This window comes from Anabas testudineus, chromosome 2 (assembly GCF_900324465.2).
Source record: "Anabas testudineus chromosome 2, fAnaTes1.2, whole genome shotgun sequence".
NCBI classification, from domain to species: Eukaryota; Metazoa; Chordata; class Actinopteri; order Anabantiformes; family Anabantidae; genus Anabas; species Anabas testudineus.
In genome coordinates this window covers 19,590,484-19,606,673 of record NC_046611.1, presented here as the reverse complement: position 1 = coordinate 19,606,673, position 16,190 = coordinate 19,590,484, and the positions used below count along the sequence as shown (strand labels likewise).

The window sequence follows — 16,190 nt, the reverse complement described above, 5'->3', positions numbered from 1 at the left end:
GTCCTTGAGCTTACCCTGCCTTTGCCTTAAAGCCTGTATCTCACTTAAAAGTTGCATTAGATAAAAGCATTTGCTAAATGTAAATGATCTGGGGTATTTGAAGAAACCAAATGACATGTTACCTCTTAATCTGTACTGTACTGAGAGGCTTGATGTGGGTCTTTTATTTTTCATTTGGACTTAAACAAATGTTGTAATCTGAAACCATTCAGAAGAAAATGTAAAAAATAACACATAACACATTTAGACAGTAATGGAAAATAATTTTTATTTGCCAAAAAAAGCCACATTTGCAGCACATGACTATTTTGAAGCAAGATAAAAAAAAACAAAAAAAAACACAACACTTCCTTTTGTTCCCTCATGATGAAATTGTGAGGAAGCAGTGCCACCTAGAGAGAGGTTAGTTACCTGTCTCACATTTTCACTGGAGTGGCACGATGAAGCCCCACTCTTATTATTGTTATTGGCAATGATTCATCACTTTGTGAGAGGATCCTGTTCTACACTAAAGAGGCAATATTTAAAGAAAAAAAATTATAGGATTAATTGCAGGCTGATAATTTAGCATTTAATTACACAACTGTACCAAAGAGTCCAGTTTAGATGCAATGCATCCATACATTTTATATGGGGAGTGTACTAAAACAATGAGCTTAGAGGTCGCAAAAAGATTATATAAACATGGACTATGCAGTACTAGAAGTACTGACACATCCTTGCTTCTGAAAGTGCCATTTTTCATGTCCCACTTTGCTGTTCAAGGACCTTCTCACCACTTTATGTAACAATTCAAACCTTTTTTTTCTGTAACATTGTGTTATGCCTGAAAAATTCAGGTGCAAAGAGCGAAAAAGCAGCTAAATAAAACAAATACAAATAAGTTTTGTTTTGACAATATTTATTTCTATTTTCCCAAGAGTAACATATAGTTCAGGACAAATGAATGTTTGAGAGAAGCTAGCACAGCAGTTTGCAGGATATATGATCCAGACTTTCACCTTATTTAGTGAAGATTAACTGCACTCTGAGTACAAGGGCTATTATTTGTTGTCAGAGGCGAACAGGATTTTCTAAAAGCAAGAATTAGTTATAGTTGCTCTTCATTTCTGCAAGGTTTTGGACAATCAAAACCAAACCTTTGGATTTCTCACACACACATCCCATAGAGTCAAGAGCCTCAGCGAAAACCAAACTGAAAACAGTGACGTTATGGCACCATGACACGAGCCAACATGCTGTCCCAGACACGCAAACAGAAGGACAGTGGATAGCCGAGAAACGTTAGAGGAAAGCGCGCAGATACATTGTCACTGCTACCAGAGGGCGAAGCGAAAGAGAAAGAGAGAAGAGGTCACACAGGTGCAGAGCAGAGAACAGCTTTCTGAAAGACATGCTGAAGGGACTACACAAATAGACACGGTATATTAGGCTACGTTCGGAGCTGCGACAGTCTTCAAGCAGAAGAGAAAGACAGAGGAAAGAGATAGATCAAGCGTGGAGAGGAATACAGTGCTAGGCGAGGTAAGCATGCTTGCAGCACAAAGAAACTTTACAGGAAGCCCAAGACGCAGAGATCACATGTAAAGGCTAGAGCGACAGTGCACTAATCTACAGGCTAAGCTATACATTGGACACTAAAGCTAATTACAGGAGCTACACATACTGTATACATGTATATATAAATAGATATATAGGAGACTATATCAAACAAGCTGGATAGGCAAGGCATCGCATGCACGTGCAAAGGAAGCAAGTCTAGCAGCAGCAGCAAGAGAAATGAAATGTCTGGCTTTCCGAGACTACCACAGTGAGATTCATTTGTTGCTGTAATACATCTGATGTTGTCTGTGTCACAGTGTGTACATGCCAGTCGGATTTGGGAAATGAGCGGACGAAGGACACGCAAATTTGCAGCCACACAATCTGGCGACTCTCTGTTGGGATGTTAAACAAGAAGAGTTCCCGTCAACAAAATAATAAATAAATGAGTTAAATCTCTTAATTCATGGCACATTCAGACCAAAGAGCTTCAGTTACATATTTTTGAGTAGAATCATTTAACATCAACTTATGAACAACCATTGGACATTGCACGTTATTAGGTCATGTTTATACTCTAAAGTGCACAAACTCCCCTTTGGAGGAAAACTAGACAATACTGGCAAATTTATACTAAGGCAACACAGTCACAAACACACTAAGGTACACGTTGGCACATACTGTCAAGTTTCACTTGTGCACAAAAAAACAAAACCAAAGAAAAAAATCAATGAATAAATAAGAACACAGGGCTTCAGAGTCAAAATGGCTTTGCATATTCATTTAGAATCCAAACACCCGAGTATCACTCTTCGCCTCTGAGTAAGAGTGTCAAGTATTTCAAGGTGAAATCTGTCAGTTTATTTAAAGCCAGTTTAAGTCAGTTAAAGCCAACTAGTCACGAACCAAGTGAAGTATCTGACGCACATACACAGAAAAAAAAGAAAAGAAAAAGGCTTTTGGACTAACGTGATGAAAATACAAGTTATCTACTTTGGAAAATATGAATAACTTGACCTCACAAATAGTCTCTGGTTATATGTCTTATATACACGTATGTATACACAAAGATATGTACTTAGGACATCTTGAAATACTATTTACAATCTATGATTAAAAGTGATTGTACACTGACCGACCATGTTGAGCAAATTGTGCTTTTCTAACTCGTCTAATGAAAATGCTACAGAACCTGTTGTTGTTAAATCTGAGTTCACGTTCTATCGACTAACCTGCCTACAGAAAGCATGATTTTAGTTCATTTCACACTAACTACTGTGCATTTGGTCTGGAAACTTGATTATCATTCACTATTGTACACAACAATTTGCAGTTTTTTTCCTTGTTTTTGCAGACTATATTAATTGGACCCATACATGAATATTGCTTGTGAATGAATAAAGAAGAAATCTTCATTGCAATGCTAAAGGTTGCTCCTCTTCCCCCCCAGTGATTTAGTGCAAGTGATGTCAGGTATACAGTCGCTGCAAAACTGATGAAGTTCCTATATTTAAAATCACACCATTATTGCCCCGTTCCCATTTTCTCAAGATTCTCCATCTCTTCAATAAGTGCTTATTAACATTTCCACTGACAAACAACCCCCTTTAGATATGGTACTGTAGTGTGGTTCTGCACATTAGTTAACGTTATAATCCGTAAGATTTCAGTCCTGGTTTGTTTGGCAACATGTGGTAACAGCAAGTTGCTGAGCTGAGGTGAGTTGAGTGGTGCTGAAGTAGTGGTCACAGTCAACAATGCAGGTCATGTGATGCCCACTGGCCCAAACAGTAGCTTCCCACCATGTCTGGATTAACCTAATGAGCCCGGGTAAGAATTTTCCGACTCCCCACCTATTGCATTCTGGCAAATGTGTACATGTACCCTGTTGCCTCTAAGTTAGTAATACTTAATTGTGTGTTAGTTTTAGGCTAAATAATGAAATACTTGAACATACTGTAGAGTAAACTAACAATGCATGAGCTTTTGATACTATATTATATTATCTATTATATAACCGTTGGTTCATTATGGCATGTAAATCACACTCAGCACCCCGAATATACTGCCAGACTGGAAATGGTTGACGTGTCTGCTGAAAGCTGGTGACGTTCAAACTAAAAATGGATTTGTAAAAGCATTTACCAGCTTAAATACACTAGAAGGAAACAGCAAGAGTAAAAACGGACTTAGACAAGCTCATAAATGCTTTGAATTGACCTAACTGCTGTGCCTTTTTGATTGATATTTCCAAATCCTGACCTTCTCTAGTTTGGGAAGCTTATTTAACACACGTGCTGGTACAGCTATACAACACCAGGTAAGAGCATATTGTCCAAAATCACTGCTTGAAGTACTATGAGCAGATGTAAAGGCAGTTGATTAAGCTGAGGTAAGGTGAAGTGCTTTTTTTTTTTTTGTTTTGTTTTAAACCAGAAGTTTAAATTGTAAAGTTACAGTAGAACACAACCACGTTTGGCACTTTAACGACATACTCTGCAAAATGAGAAATGATCCAAAAAATAAACTCTTTGTTATCGACCTATGGCACAAGCATTCCATATCACAAAAATACATAGAAAGTTACATCACTTACACGACTCAGGGATCCACTACACTATATGAAAGGCAGACAGAAGCGCTTTTACACAGCGTTGGACCGAGCTAGTCCACGGCAAAGCTACAATACATAATCTATGGATATATCTTTATATCTTTTTTTTCTCAAATATACTCTTACATATGTGACTTTGGAGGAAAGAGAGAGAAAAGAAAAAAGTTTACCAGTACATTCACGACAAACAATTCATCCGTCAAGGGGAAACGCACAGGAGGGGTTTGGTGGAGTCTTATAGATCTTGGCCGAGTCGTTCGATCTCCTCGATGAGAAAGTCGATGTCCTCGAATGTAGCAGCGGGATTTGATATCACCATGCGGAAAAAGTTGACCTTGTCGCCCTGTGGTTGGTAGCTGACCATGGTTGTCCCGTACTCCATCATTCTGGCCTTTATCACTGGAGCCACCTGACAACAGAAAACATATGTAGCCAGGAATTAGTGCTGCTGCAATCATACTGACACAGTACATCTACACAGTAGACGGGTTTGATTAGGGGTCTGGAGACAATGTTATGTTCATTCCCTGAGCTCTGAGTCCTCGCTGCTACACTGCTGTCTGCTGTCATGTTCATGTTCACTAGATGTTTCTTGAGTCAGACAGTGATTGAGATTGAGAGAGTGTGAAACAATGACCAATTGTTTTCCTTCATTGTTGCTTCTCTTGACAGGTTCAAACACCGATTCCCTCCGATGTCTTTCCCAAGTCTCGCTTTGGAAAAATGTGCAATCGGATCCGTGTGTTTTCTTTTTGTTTACTTTCTCTGCAGCTGTACAAGGGACGTTTTCTTCTCAGATCACTTTAATCCTGGTCCATGTAGTCCATTATCTCCCTTCGGTCTGACAACTAAATCTGACACTGGCAGGGAAAACACAGCTCTCTGACTGTGGCTGCTGCCAAGTTAAGAGGTTATCTTCAGGGAGTGGAGCAGTGACAGTCATTTATTATGTGCTTGGTGCAGTCTTGTTGGTGGTGGGATCAGCTGTGGCACATTCACATACAAGTTTCTCATACTTGTTTTTGACCAAGTCTACTAAGGCAAAAGATTTTAAAACGCCCTGCTATAGAATATCATTTTACAGCAGGGCTTTTTTTTTTTTTGGTGAGTATTACAGGATCTGTAAAATGCTGTATTATCATGACTCATAATCAACTGAAGGATATGCACGCAAGGTTCAAACAGAAGCGACAGTTTGCTGCAGCTTTAGCTTAAGAGCTTAAGATAACTGTGTCTCACGCAGCCTCGAGGTCCAGTATAATCTAACAAGACTTGGAATAAATCTGGAGTAGTAAGTTGAGAAACACTCTAACTCAAGAAAGTAACGTTGCTGTTAGTGTGTGTCGGGGTTTACAGTACACATTAGCCACAGTGTAATTCTCATCACATCCGTCAGTCCTAAATCTCTTGCAGGTGTCCTGCTGCGCTCGGCAGAGCTGCAATTTCTATAAAGATGTCGAATCAGTCTTTTGACAATTTTCCAGTTCTTCAAAGAAGTCATTAAAGCACGAGAAAACAGAAGAAAGGCGCTTTCAGATTGGACTTTTTATTTTTCCATCAGTGTGCTTGATGTGATAATTGGGCCCCATTACATCATCTCTCCATCTCAATGTCAGAGTCTGCAGAAAAGAGCAAGGTGGCCAGACACTCAGTCCAGTCGAGAATGACTGTGGTGCCCTTTTAAATCAAAGTTTGGAAAACAAAAGAAAAACATTTATCTGATGAATTATGATGATGCTGGTGTGTGGTTGATTTTTTTGGGGGGGAAAGAGAGAGGAGAGCTCTTTGTATGGTTGGCACGTGCACCATCTGTTTGCCCTAATTGTCTATTAGTGGCCCCCTGCTGCTGTGGGTTCCTCTAAATGACCATCACTTTACAGAGTAGGCTCACATCACCTACGTATTTTCACTATGACACTGGAGACTGTGTCACAATAAATAAATTATTTCTTACTTTTTAAAATCACGTGCAAGTGCAAGTCAGGCATGACAGGCTCGTGGGGCACTTTTCTTTCTTTTTCTTTTTTTTTTTTTTTTGCTGTTGATGTTGCAGTCTGGCTTCTTATCTCCGCTCACCCACCTTGTGCAAGTGTTTCTTTTTCTCCTCTTTGTCCTCCATGTAGCGGATCCCAGGAGGGAGGTACCAGAAGCAGACGTTGGTGTGCTGAGGCTGCAGGAACAAACACAGTCAACAAGAGCTGAGGGGAACAAACTGCCAGAGTAACAGGCAAAAACATGTAAGAGTAGGACATCGTTTAGACTAGGAATTTTAGTGGAAATATATCAGTATGGTGTAATTATGTTGTTTTTTTTTTAAAGAAATCTGATGTTGAAATTATGTTTAGGATAAACATAATTTAACACCATTCTTCTGCCCCTCCAGCTTTCAGTCCTCTCAGTTCCACAAAGCATCTGAACAACTTTTAAACTTAAAAATAAACTGTTGTAAGTATTACATTAAAGAAAATCCCGAGGAATACTTATGTTGATTCATGTCTGCTATGTGCAAATAGACTGTTGTTGATGGATAATTTAGGATTTACTACATGAACCTTACTGTAGGAAATGGAAAGTCACCCTTGCTGTATCTTCCTCAGACTAAGTGCTGAAGCCCGTCCATTTCAACAAGCAGATCTGATTGAAATGGCAATTCACACCCCAAAAAGGAAATCCATTAGATGTTCCCAGCATCTGACAGGTAGTCCGCTTCCTTCTCAGATACTGTCTGTGTGTCTGAAAGCTTCTTGCAGCTCATTTTTGTGGCATCTGAAGCTCTGGCTGAGATGCTTGCCTGGCGTTGGGAAAGCAGTCATTACCGACAGCTGACTAGCCGTGCACACCGGTTCTCATTTGAACGACTGAGCTGGTTCGGCAGGAGCGTGTTTGGATACCAGATTGATGTAATGGCTCAACGGGAGGCACATAAGTGAACACCTGAGGCGATGCCCAGAGAATTTGGCTTTTTTCAGTCACCCTCTGGGTCATGATGCTCTTTTGTAGCTCAGCAGGAAAACAATAAGGCTTGAAACATTAAAGAGCTTCCTCTATAAATGATTCTGGGTGTCCAGGCGCTCCTATCATAAAAGAGTTTTCAGCTTAATAACCCCATCATACATGTTTTTGTTGTAGTTTGGTTGGTAGAGGATATTTCAGACACAATGCTATTCATATGCATATGAGCAATTACATGCTGTTGTGCTATTCATTAAACATAATAGCAGCACATTATACTGGCAGCTAGAGGTAAAAATAGCATTCATCCCGCACAAAGCAAGAGTGCACCGTGTGCCAATCAAGTCACCCATAATGACACTGAATTCACTGAGGTAAAAGGAGCGACATGGACTAATGTTTGCTGCTTTTCTCTGACTGTGTGGCTGAGGCAGACTGATCGTTGTGCAGAGTCACAGATAAATGTGAACCTACTTTCCCATCAAACACCATCTCGTATCCTTCTCTGTCTTTGATCTTGTTGTAGAGGTACTCCGACAGCTCCAGACACTTGTCAATCTGAGCCTCGAACCCAATGGTGCCCTGTCAAAAACGAATTCAGTTCGTAAAATCTGGAAGTTTTCAGCTGAACAATTAGATACAAAATGTGAATCATCTGAATTAATTTGGTTAAAACAATAAAATGTATAAATATTAGCTAAAGGGTGAATTACCTTGGCCCTCCACATGAGCCACAGCTTGAAGATGTCCACATGGCGTCCACACTGCAGTGCTTTGTCTCCAGTGTCATAGGAGAGGTCGTAGTGTTTGTCCTGCTGGAACAGGTAGCAGGCGTGCATCTGGTTGCAGTTTTGCATCAGACCCTGTGGAGGGGACGAAGTGCAGAGTGTTTCAAATCAGCACAAGAAAACAAAAGTGGCTGTCTATAGTATGCCATGATAAAAATTTAGTTAAATGAGCTGAGGCGCACCTCCTCTCTGACCAGCAGGGCAGAGCATTGCAGAGGGACTGACATCATTTTGTGTGGGTTCCATGTTACTGAATTGGCCCTTAACGAGAACAACCATCATGCATCATTATTTCAAATGCTCATTATCTCTAATGCACAAGAGCCAAAAAAAAAAAAAAAAAAAAAAAAAGTCACTTGCCTCTCAACTCCATCCAGCTTCCACCTGTGTCTCCTGGACATGAGGAGACTTCCTCCCCACGCACCCTGAGAGAACATATGTACAGACAGGCAGATAGTCATCATACTGTAAATACCTGTTTGAACATGTTAGTTTAGGTGAGCTCTTTTCACCGTACTACAAACAACTGCAAACAAACTCAAGCTGAAGCTGACACTGAGCAGATGATGATGGATTTGGAGCTAACAGCAACTCCAAAGACTGGACGACATCAGCATCTTCATTCTAATCACTGAGGTCCTGACTGTTAAATGGCAGCTTGTGTTGATGTCTTTGCAACAATTTTCCATCTTCCCAACAAATACACAGAGTCATGATACACGTGTCCTCCCCCCCCCCCCCCCATTTAAAGCTAGTTGAGGAATGACAGACAAGGCCATGTGTGTCTCTTAATAGAGGTGTCCCCCTGTCAGGACTAAATCACTTTCATTAACCGATAGCGCTCCTTCAGCTAGAGGGCCCATGATGGCGAAGTCAGGGGAGGAGATGATTTACAGCCTCTGTTCCAGTTTTTCTAATCTCCAGTGTTAGATAGGAAATGGCTAGCTCCTATCTGGGTCAACCACGAGCAGTTAGAGGCGAGACGGACATAATAGATTTGTCAAACTCAGCGGTGAGCTCTGCATTTCTGTGTTCTCCTTTCCTTAAAATCCCGTCTGTGGATATGTAGATATCTTTAAGGTAAGAACACTTTAAAGCGTGCACCAGGAAACAGTCAGACAGATTTTCTTCTACTCACATCCACGTGCATCCAGATGTTGTACTTTCTGCAGATGTCAGAAATGGCGATGAGAGGGTCAAACGCCCCGTACACGGTTGTTCCAGCAGTTGCACTCACAAAGAAAGGTACGAAACCCTGCACAAGCACAAACAAACACGACCAGTGTGTTTCCCAGTTTCTTTCGTCACTGCGTCCTCAATGAAGTCATATCTGCCTATTTATAGCTGTGTTATAAATGTGTAGCACATTACCTTCTGTTTTGCCTCCAGTATTCTCCTTTCAAGGTCAGCTGGGATTAATTTCCCACTGCAGAAGAGAAAAACATCATTTAGTTCCTTGTTGAGTTGTCGATTTGTGAATCAATCGGCGCTGGAGGAAGTGAGGAAGAGCAGTGGAAGATGACAACAAGAGAAAGCTGTGTATGTAAAAGTCGAGGATTATTATCAGCAAAATGTGGTCAAAGCATTAAAAATGAATTAGACCTTCGTGAATAAAAGGCTCTGGTGAGTATTAGTTTGCAATATAAGTTATTAGAAGATTGTTAATACTGATACATGAAGGTGTGAGTGGTATTTTTCTGCAGTAGCTGCTCAAGGTGGAGCAATTTTTAACATATGCAGTAGTTCAAGAGCTATCAGAGGATGGTTTAGTCTGTAACACACATTTCTGGATCGCTGGATAATTGTCATACTTTGGGGCTCAAACTGTTTTTTTTAAATTGGTTTTAGAGGGAAATGGCTATTGAAGGCACCTGGAAGCTGCCGGAGGGTGCCAGGGGTCACAATTTAAAACAGTTGGATACCACTGGTTTAATCTTTATATAAGTGTTAATGCTTGCCTCGTGAGGCTAACATTACCTTTCATCTGCCTTGATGCAGATCACGCTTTCAGTCCCAATGCCGAGAGCCGCTGCACCTTTTTTGATTGAAAAATGGCTCTGGAAGATAACAGAAACAGAGGAGGAGAGATGAATATCTGGGAGACACCGCGTCAGGGAGGAAAACTCAAACACACGCTCAAACTGCGGAAGCTTCGTGTGCGATTTAATGGCTTTTTTGCTCACAGCATCACGTGTCCTTTAGAGATGAAGGAGGTGACATATACAGTAATGTGACACCTTGTGTCCTTCTGCGTCAGACGCACATAACCTCAGCTTTATATCATCGCTGTCACTCTGTCTCTACGTTACATGACATTTTAATTACATGATTAACAGGATATTTTTAGATAAGGAAACCATTCAAACTGGGATGAGGGTTTAATATTTGATCTGTTAAGACGCATACTGACAATGCAGTGGAAATATTGATGAGCTGAACTGAAGCTTAGATGCCTACATGTTCAGATGTGAAGGCCACCAGTCTGGGAACAGATGACATTCCTTTCTCCTTCACTTCAGGGAACATCTTGAAGCGGGCCAGCAGCATGGCGTACATGTTAGAAATAGCTCCACCTAGAGGACAGACAGGCCTCTTTGATTCAGAGCTAGTCAGTCAGTGTCAGTCCACATCACAGCCTTGTCTCATGAGAGTGATGCAGTGGGACTAACAAAGCATAACAGAGTATAAAATATAAAACTAGTAAACAACAACAACTAAAATTGCAGTTTACATTGTTTACTGCGTATCAAGAAATGAAACAACATAAAAAAAAAAGGAAAATCCCAGCTCCCTGTCACAGCCACTCACAGTCTTTGTCATTAAATTGATGATTTCTCTGCATCATGTGTCAGAAATACATGAGATGAATGAAAGACTTGATGGGGGGTAGGGGGCTCAAGTAGGAAAAAGAAAATGATTTTATGTTAATTGGCTGTGAAACGAGTTCCGTTCATATCATCAAAATGCAAATTGACACACACACACACACACCCACAGTCAGTTTCATTTTCAGTGAAACTGACTGTGTGAGGGGGTGCCAGGGTTGGTGGCACTTTACATTCATATATACATACCAGGAGAGAAAATGCCATCTCCTCGGCCGTCTGACCAGCCGATGATTTCTCTCATCTTCTTCAGAGTGACGTATTCCAGCAGCACAAAGACAGGAGCCACCTCGTAGGTGAACCTGAGTTACACAAGGAAAGTCACGTGGTGCTGGCTTCACAAAACATGCCACATGACTCATCACGAAAAAGAGCCAGACATTATTTCAGGGGACATATTTGGAGTTTAAATCATTCCCAGAGGTAATAAAACAATATATTTTAAATTCTAGCAGAATAAAATTATCTTCTCTACTTAAAATGTACTAAATATGTGTCGAGTGGCAGATTGTACTGTACTGTACTTTCATTTCAGACAAAAAGTTCTCATTTTAAAGCATTTGATCAAAATGTACAAGCTGTCACTGCATTAGAAATTTAATTTCCAATATATGCTTTTTTTCTCTTAGTATTAGCTGCAGTAATTTTAGAAAGTGTAGTGTCAACATGAGGGTTATTCAGCAGTGCTCCGGCGTTGCCAAGGCTGACTGTTGCCGAGTTTATCACCCCGAAAACACACACACCAAAATTAGCTACAGATTAGTCTGAATTTAATTTCAGAGCTAATTTTCTCCCCTTGAATCCCCGTGGGGATCAGGGGTGATGGGGAGGGGTGAAAGGCAGAGATGGAAGGGGGTGCAGTGGGGGTGTAAAAGAGGGGGCCTGCCTTTCATTGCACCCTTTTCATTTGCCATGATTGAGTGAAAAAAAAAAAAAAAAGCCACTATCAGCCAGTGCAGACACTGACCAGAGTGCACGGGGACAGACCGGAAATAGAATTCAGTGTGATTATCACCATTTAAAATCATGAGCAGCAGGCAGCATACTTACATATTGGTGTTAGCGGTGGATGTTAGCCAATCAGCTGCCAGTCCAACCATGTCTAATCCTGTAGAAAGCTGATTGAAGTACCTGGGGTGGGCTGAATGGAAAAAAAGAAGGAGCAAAAGGAAGAGGAAGAGGGGAAGGGGCGTGAGATGGCTGCAATTTGAACGTTTTATCTGGAGTCAGGGAAATTGAAATCTGCTTGTTGTGTGTTTGTGCTGAGTTGATGTAAAAAGCCCACAAACCGTCATCTTCAAAATGCTTTAATTGAAGGTTAGAAACGCAGCTGCAGTGAAACCATCTTGACAAATAATGAAAACGTTATGGGTGACACGGGCAATGCAGAAATTTAGTGTAAGGTGACAACACAACAAAATTGATTTAACCCCTGTTTGTTTCCGAGCAACTTTGGATAATGTTAAATTTAGATTTATTTATACAACAAGAATTTATTGCTTTTCTTGAAAAGGTGATGCAGAGTCCTGAATATAGCTTTCCATATATTTTATATTATAAACATGCAACCTATCGTTTCACTTCAGGCCCCTTCTTTAGCCTTTATAAATATGTAAATATTTATTAATAACCTTTATATTGTTGCTGGAAGCAGATATGTTTACTTATGCTTATATATTATATGATATGTTCACCATCCTCTGGATGCTGGTGTATAAGCACATCATTACAAAGCCCGGTGCATGTGGTCATGCACAGTATGTGTGTTATACATCAATAAAGTGGTTCTAACCTGCATGAGAAAGCTGGATTACAGAGGTTAAAGTACAGTGTGGACTAAAATATCAGTCATTTTTTGTTTTTTTGTGGGGGCCCGTGCTGTCAGTCAGCAGAGAATAATGGACTTGGCCTGCGCAGCACGGTTATTAGTCTATTATCTCCTACTTGCTGAACCAGATTTACTGCGTCACCGCATTTCTCGGTCTGCTGCTCAGGGAGGAGGGAGAGCAGACTTCCAGACAACTTCCAGCTTTTTAAGCATCGTTTATGAGTCCTATTTTTTTCTAATATAATTTCACATAAATGCTTTGTTTTATCCAGTCCTCACCAGCCTTCGTCACATTATTCATTTTAGAGCATTTTTGTGGTGCAGTAATAAACCTCACAGTACCGTGTGGTATTTAAATCTTTTTTGGTTCATATTTTTTTTTCCCAATCTTTAAATATTTATATATATGGAGAGTTACTGTAATTTCAAAATATTTCACCCAGACACAGACAGCAGGCCGGACTTCAGGCCTACAACATGCATCTTAAAACGCGGAATATTTCAATTCGTGCAAAACAAAAACTGATTATTATCACATCTGAAAATTCAGAAATAAGGAGGCTATTTATCTGGCATGCACCCGACCTTCAGACTGAAAACAGACCTACCTGTTTTGATGGCGTACTTCAGGGTAGCGCGACAGCTGATCAAGATATCATCCAGAGTCGCCGGCTCGTCCTGCAGCTCCCAGTTGTTCATCTGCAGCAGCTCGTTGGGATAATGAAAATCAATCACCTTCGTTTCCCTGTCGAACGACTCAACGATGTAGGCCAGTAAAATATCCACAACTTCCTGCAGGAAGGTCATTGTTTTGATGTCACCGTCCGAAGCAGGTAACAGGTCTGCAAAAAAATAAAAATAAATGAAACAGAAACATCTGCATTTGTGATTCATATTTCTGGACACATCTGGTGCAGAGATGTAACATTTAGATGCACATGAGATGCAAGTTGAATTTTGTAGTCAGATTATCTCTGAGGCCAATAACGGAATAAAAATGGTCACATTGCTTAAACCATTCGTTTTAGAAATCTACCGACTGGAGGAGGTTTTTTTTACTGCGACGCCTCAAACACAAGAGACTGTGCTGAAGGTGACCTCTGCAAACATGTTCAGTGTTGCAGATGTTTTAATTCTACCAGATAATATGTCGACTTTAATTATTTGAGTTCATCCAAACGCGGACATGTTCTGTCATTTCTTTCCATTCCCGTTTTATTCCAATCCTGTATTTCATTGTTTGGGGAACAAAGAAAAGTAACAAACAAAAAAAAAAAAAAAGCATAATCAAAATGACAACTAGATTGTAATCACTGAAAATAAAGTCGATCTGCGTGACATGAAATGCAATGAACTGGTTTCATATATTGCATTATTATATAATTGTTTATTTATTTATTAAAGCTCACTGCAATAAATCATTTCTTTATTTATAGTAGTCTATGGTTTAACGCATGACACCAATCCAAGGCCGTGCTTTGACTCAAACTCCGGCCGTGTAGTAAATTCAGGCCAGCAGCCCGCTGGTGTACCTGTTGAATAGAGGTCAGAGAAGACCACAGCAGCTTTAGGTGCAGTTGCAGGATTTGTTGCAACCGCAGGTGCCTGCAGCCGTCTGCGGCGGCTCGGCGGGTTTCTCCACTTCCCCGACGTTGAGCAGCGCTTTGGAGAAACACACAGCACAGCGTTGACAGGTTTTTATGAGTCTTTCTACAAGGCCAAGCTATAGATGTAATTCTGCAAATAAAAAAGACACGACGCCCATCACCTGCCCATCCCCAAACACCAACACAACACACCCACCCACCCAACACACACACACACACACACACACACACACACACACACACACACACACACACTCAATCCGCTGCACATACCACATAATTTCGATCCTATTCCTCCGGATAATTTCTGGGCCGCCGCTTGGCACCAAGCCCTGGCTGGAAAAGAGAAGATGTAAATCATATAAGGATGAACAGTGTGCTGGCTTCAGGTGGAGTCCAACTTTAAAGGCAGCAGCCGAAACACAAAAAAGCGCCGCGCAACTTGGATTTAAAAAAAACCCTTTCGATCAAATTCTCGCCTTTTGCGGAGTAAAACAAGAGGAAGAAAAAGCAGCTGTGGCGACTACAAACACATCGGGCCTGTTTGGTAGTGATTCGGTGCCATTAACACCAAATGCAGGGCACTGGTTTGAGACAATGCGCTGGAATTAGTGGCTGCGCCTGATCCATCAGAGGTGGTCTGAAGACAAAAAAAAAAAAAGCCACTCACGCGTACTGGGGCTCCGACTCCCGGTGTTGGCCCCGGCATTATCTCCGCCGAGAGACCAGAAACCGTGGGATGCCATTGGTGCCGGTAGTTAGGAGCTGCAGGAGACGCCGAGACCCACAGAGCCCATCCACACGCTACGACCGGGAGCTGTTCAAAGCTGATGTGGTGCTGAGGCTGACCAGACCTGTCCGACTGCTGAAGACCCAGCCGTGCATCCGACGGACGCTGTGTGCTGCAGGAGCGTCCCTAAGAATAAGACGTGCACAACACAGAAATCGTCCTCGCTGCTCTTTTTGAAAGCGTCCACAGGTGCAGGAAGCATGAAGCAGCGTCTTCTTTTTTCCCCAACAGAAATTCGCGCACACTTGACTTCACCGGCGCACTCCACGCAAAGCGCAGCCACTCTCCGCACTTCACAGACAGAAAAAAATAAAAGAGAAAAGAGAAAAAGCCTATATATATATATATCTATATAGATATATATATCTATATAGATATATATATATAGTGCTGAATGATTCGGAGCAAGTTCAGGGTTGAAAAAGTCTTCAGTGCGCGCTACACGTCAAATGAAAAGAAAAGCAAAAGAAGAGGGAAACCAGGATGCGATGGAAAGTGGTTAAAAGAAGCCGCTTTGAGCTACAGCTGCTGGTAAATATGCAGCATCCAAACCATGCCTAATTGCATCTAACCTAAATTTCACGTCACCAGAGAAATTCCATCGTGATTCACTTCAGGTCATGACGAACTGCGTTGCGTCGTGCGTCGTGACTCCATACATCCCCAACATTTTGTCCCCTGCGTGCTGAACTCACCCTCCATACAGAGACAGTGGATGCCAGCTAATTCGTCTGCCCGGCAATCGCAGACCTATTTCTTGGAGACCGGCTGCTCTAATTGCCCGCCTCCGGTGGAGAAAACAGCGGGGCGGAGAAGAGACTTGGTTCCCAATACACACAGTGCGCATATAGGTCCCTCCTCTCTCCTCCACTGTTGAGGCGCGCTACTTAAAGTACTTAAGTATCAGTACTCAATGTACTTATTCCTTTCAGTAACTATCATAGCCATACTTGTTTTGCACCATGCTCTTCAGTCTCATGATTCATATATTTTTCATCCTTAAATAAAATGAACTGCCCCTTTAGTCCTTAAAGCACAGATTTCCTATTTGAGGAAACAGGTTTGTAGGTTTTAGACATAGGTTAAGCCAAGTAGAACTTAAAATAGCTCCTATCATAGTCTGATTACACACAGTTCTCATGGCAAATGACAATATTACAGTTGGCCACTGTCATCTTTTGTTT

At 41.3% G+C, this 16,190-nt stretch overlaps 1 protein-coding gene across 1 annotated transcript; it reads right to left on the bottom strand.

Annotated features, from left to right (window-relative positions):
* Window positions 1-366: 366 nt before the first annotated feature.
* On the bottom strand, window positions 367-15,403 carry gad2 (glutamate decarboxylase 2). Its single transcript, XM_026361146.1, is given in 17 exon segments — window positions 367-4,565; window positions 6,237-6,326; window positions 7,583-7,690; window positions 7,822-7,971; window positions 8,079-8,157; window positions 8,257-8,321; window positions 9,035-9,151; window positions 9,268-9,322; window positions 9,874-9,953; window positions 10,354-10,469; window positions 10,971-11,083; window positions 11,832-11,922; window positions 13,218-13,451; window positions 14,142-14,178; window positions 14,180-14,271; window positions 14,490-14,552; window positions 14,887-15,403. Coding segments are annotated over 17 exon segments (1,740 nt in total). The 5' UTR covers window positions 14,963-15,403; the 3' UTR covers window positions 367-4,391.
* Between the last annotated feature and the right edge of the window lie 787 nt (window positions 15,404-16,190).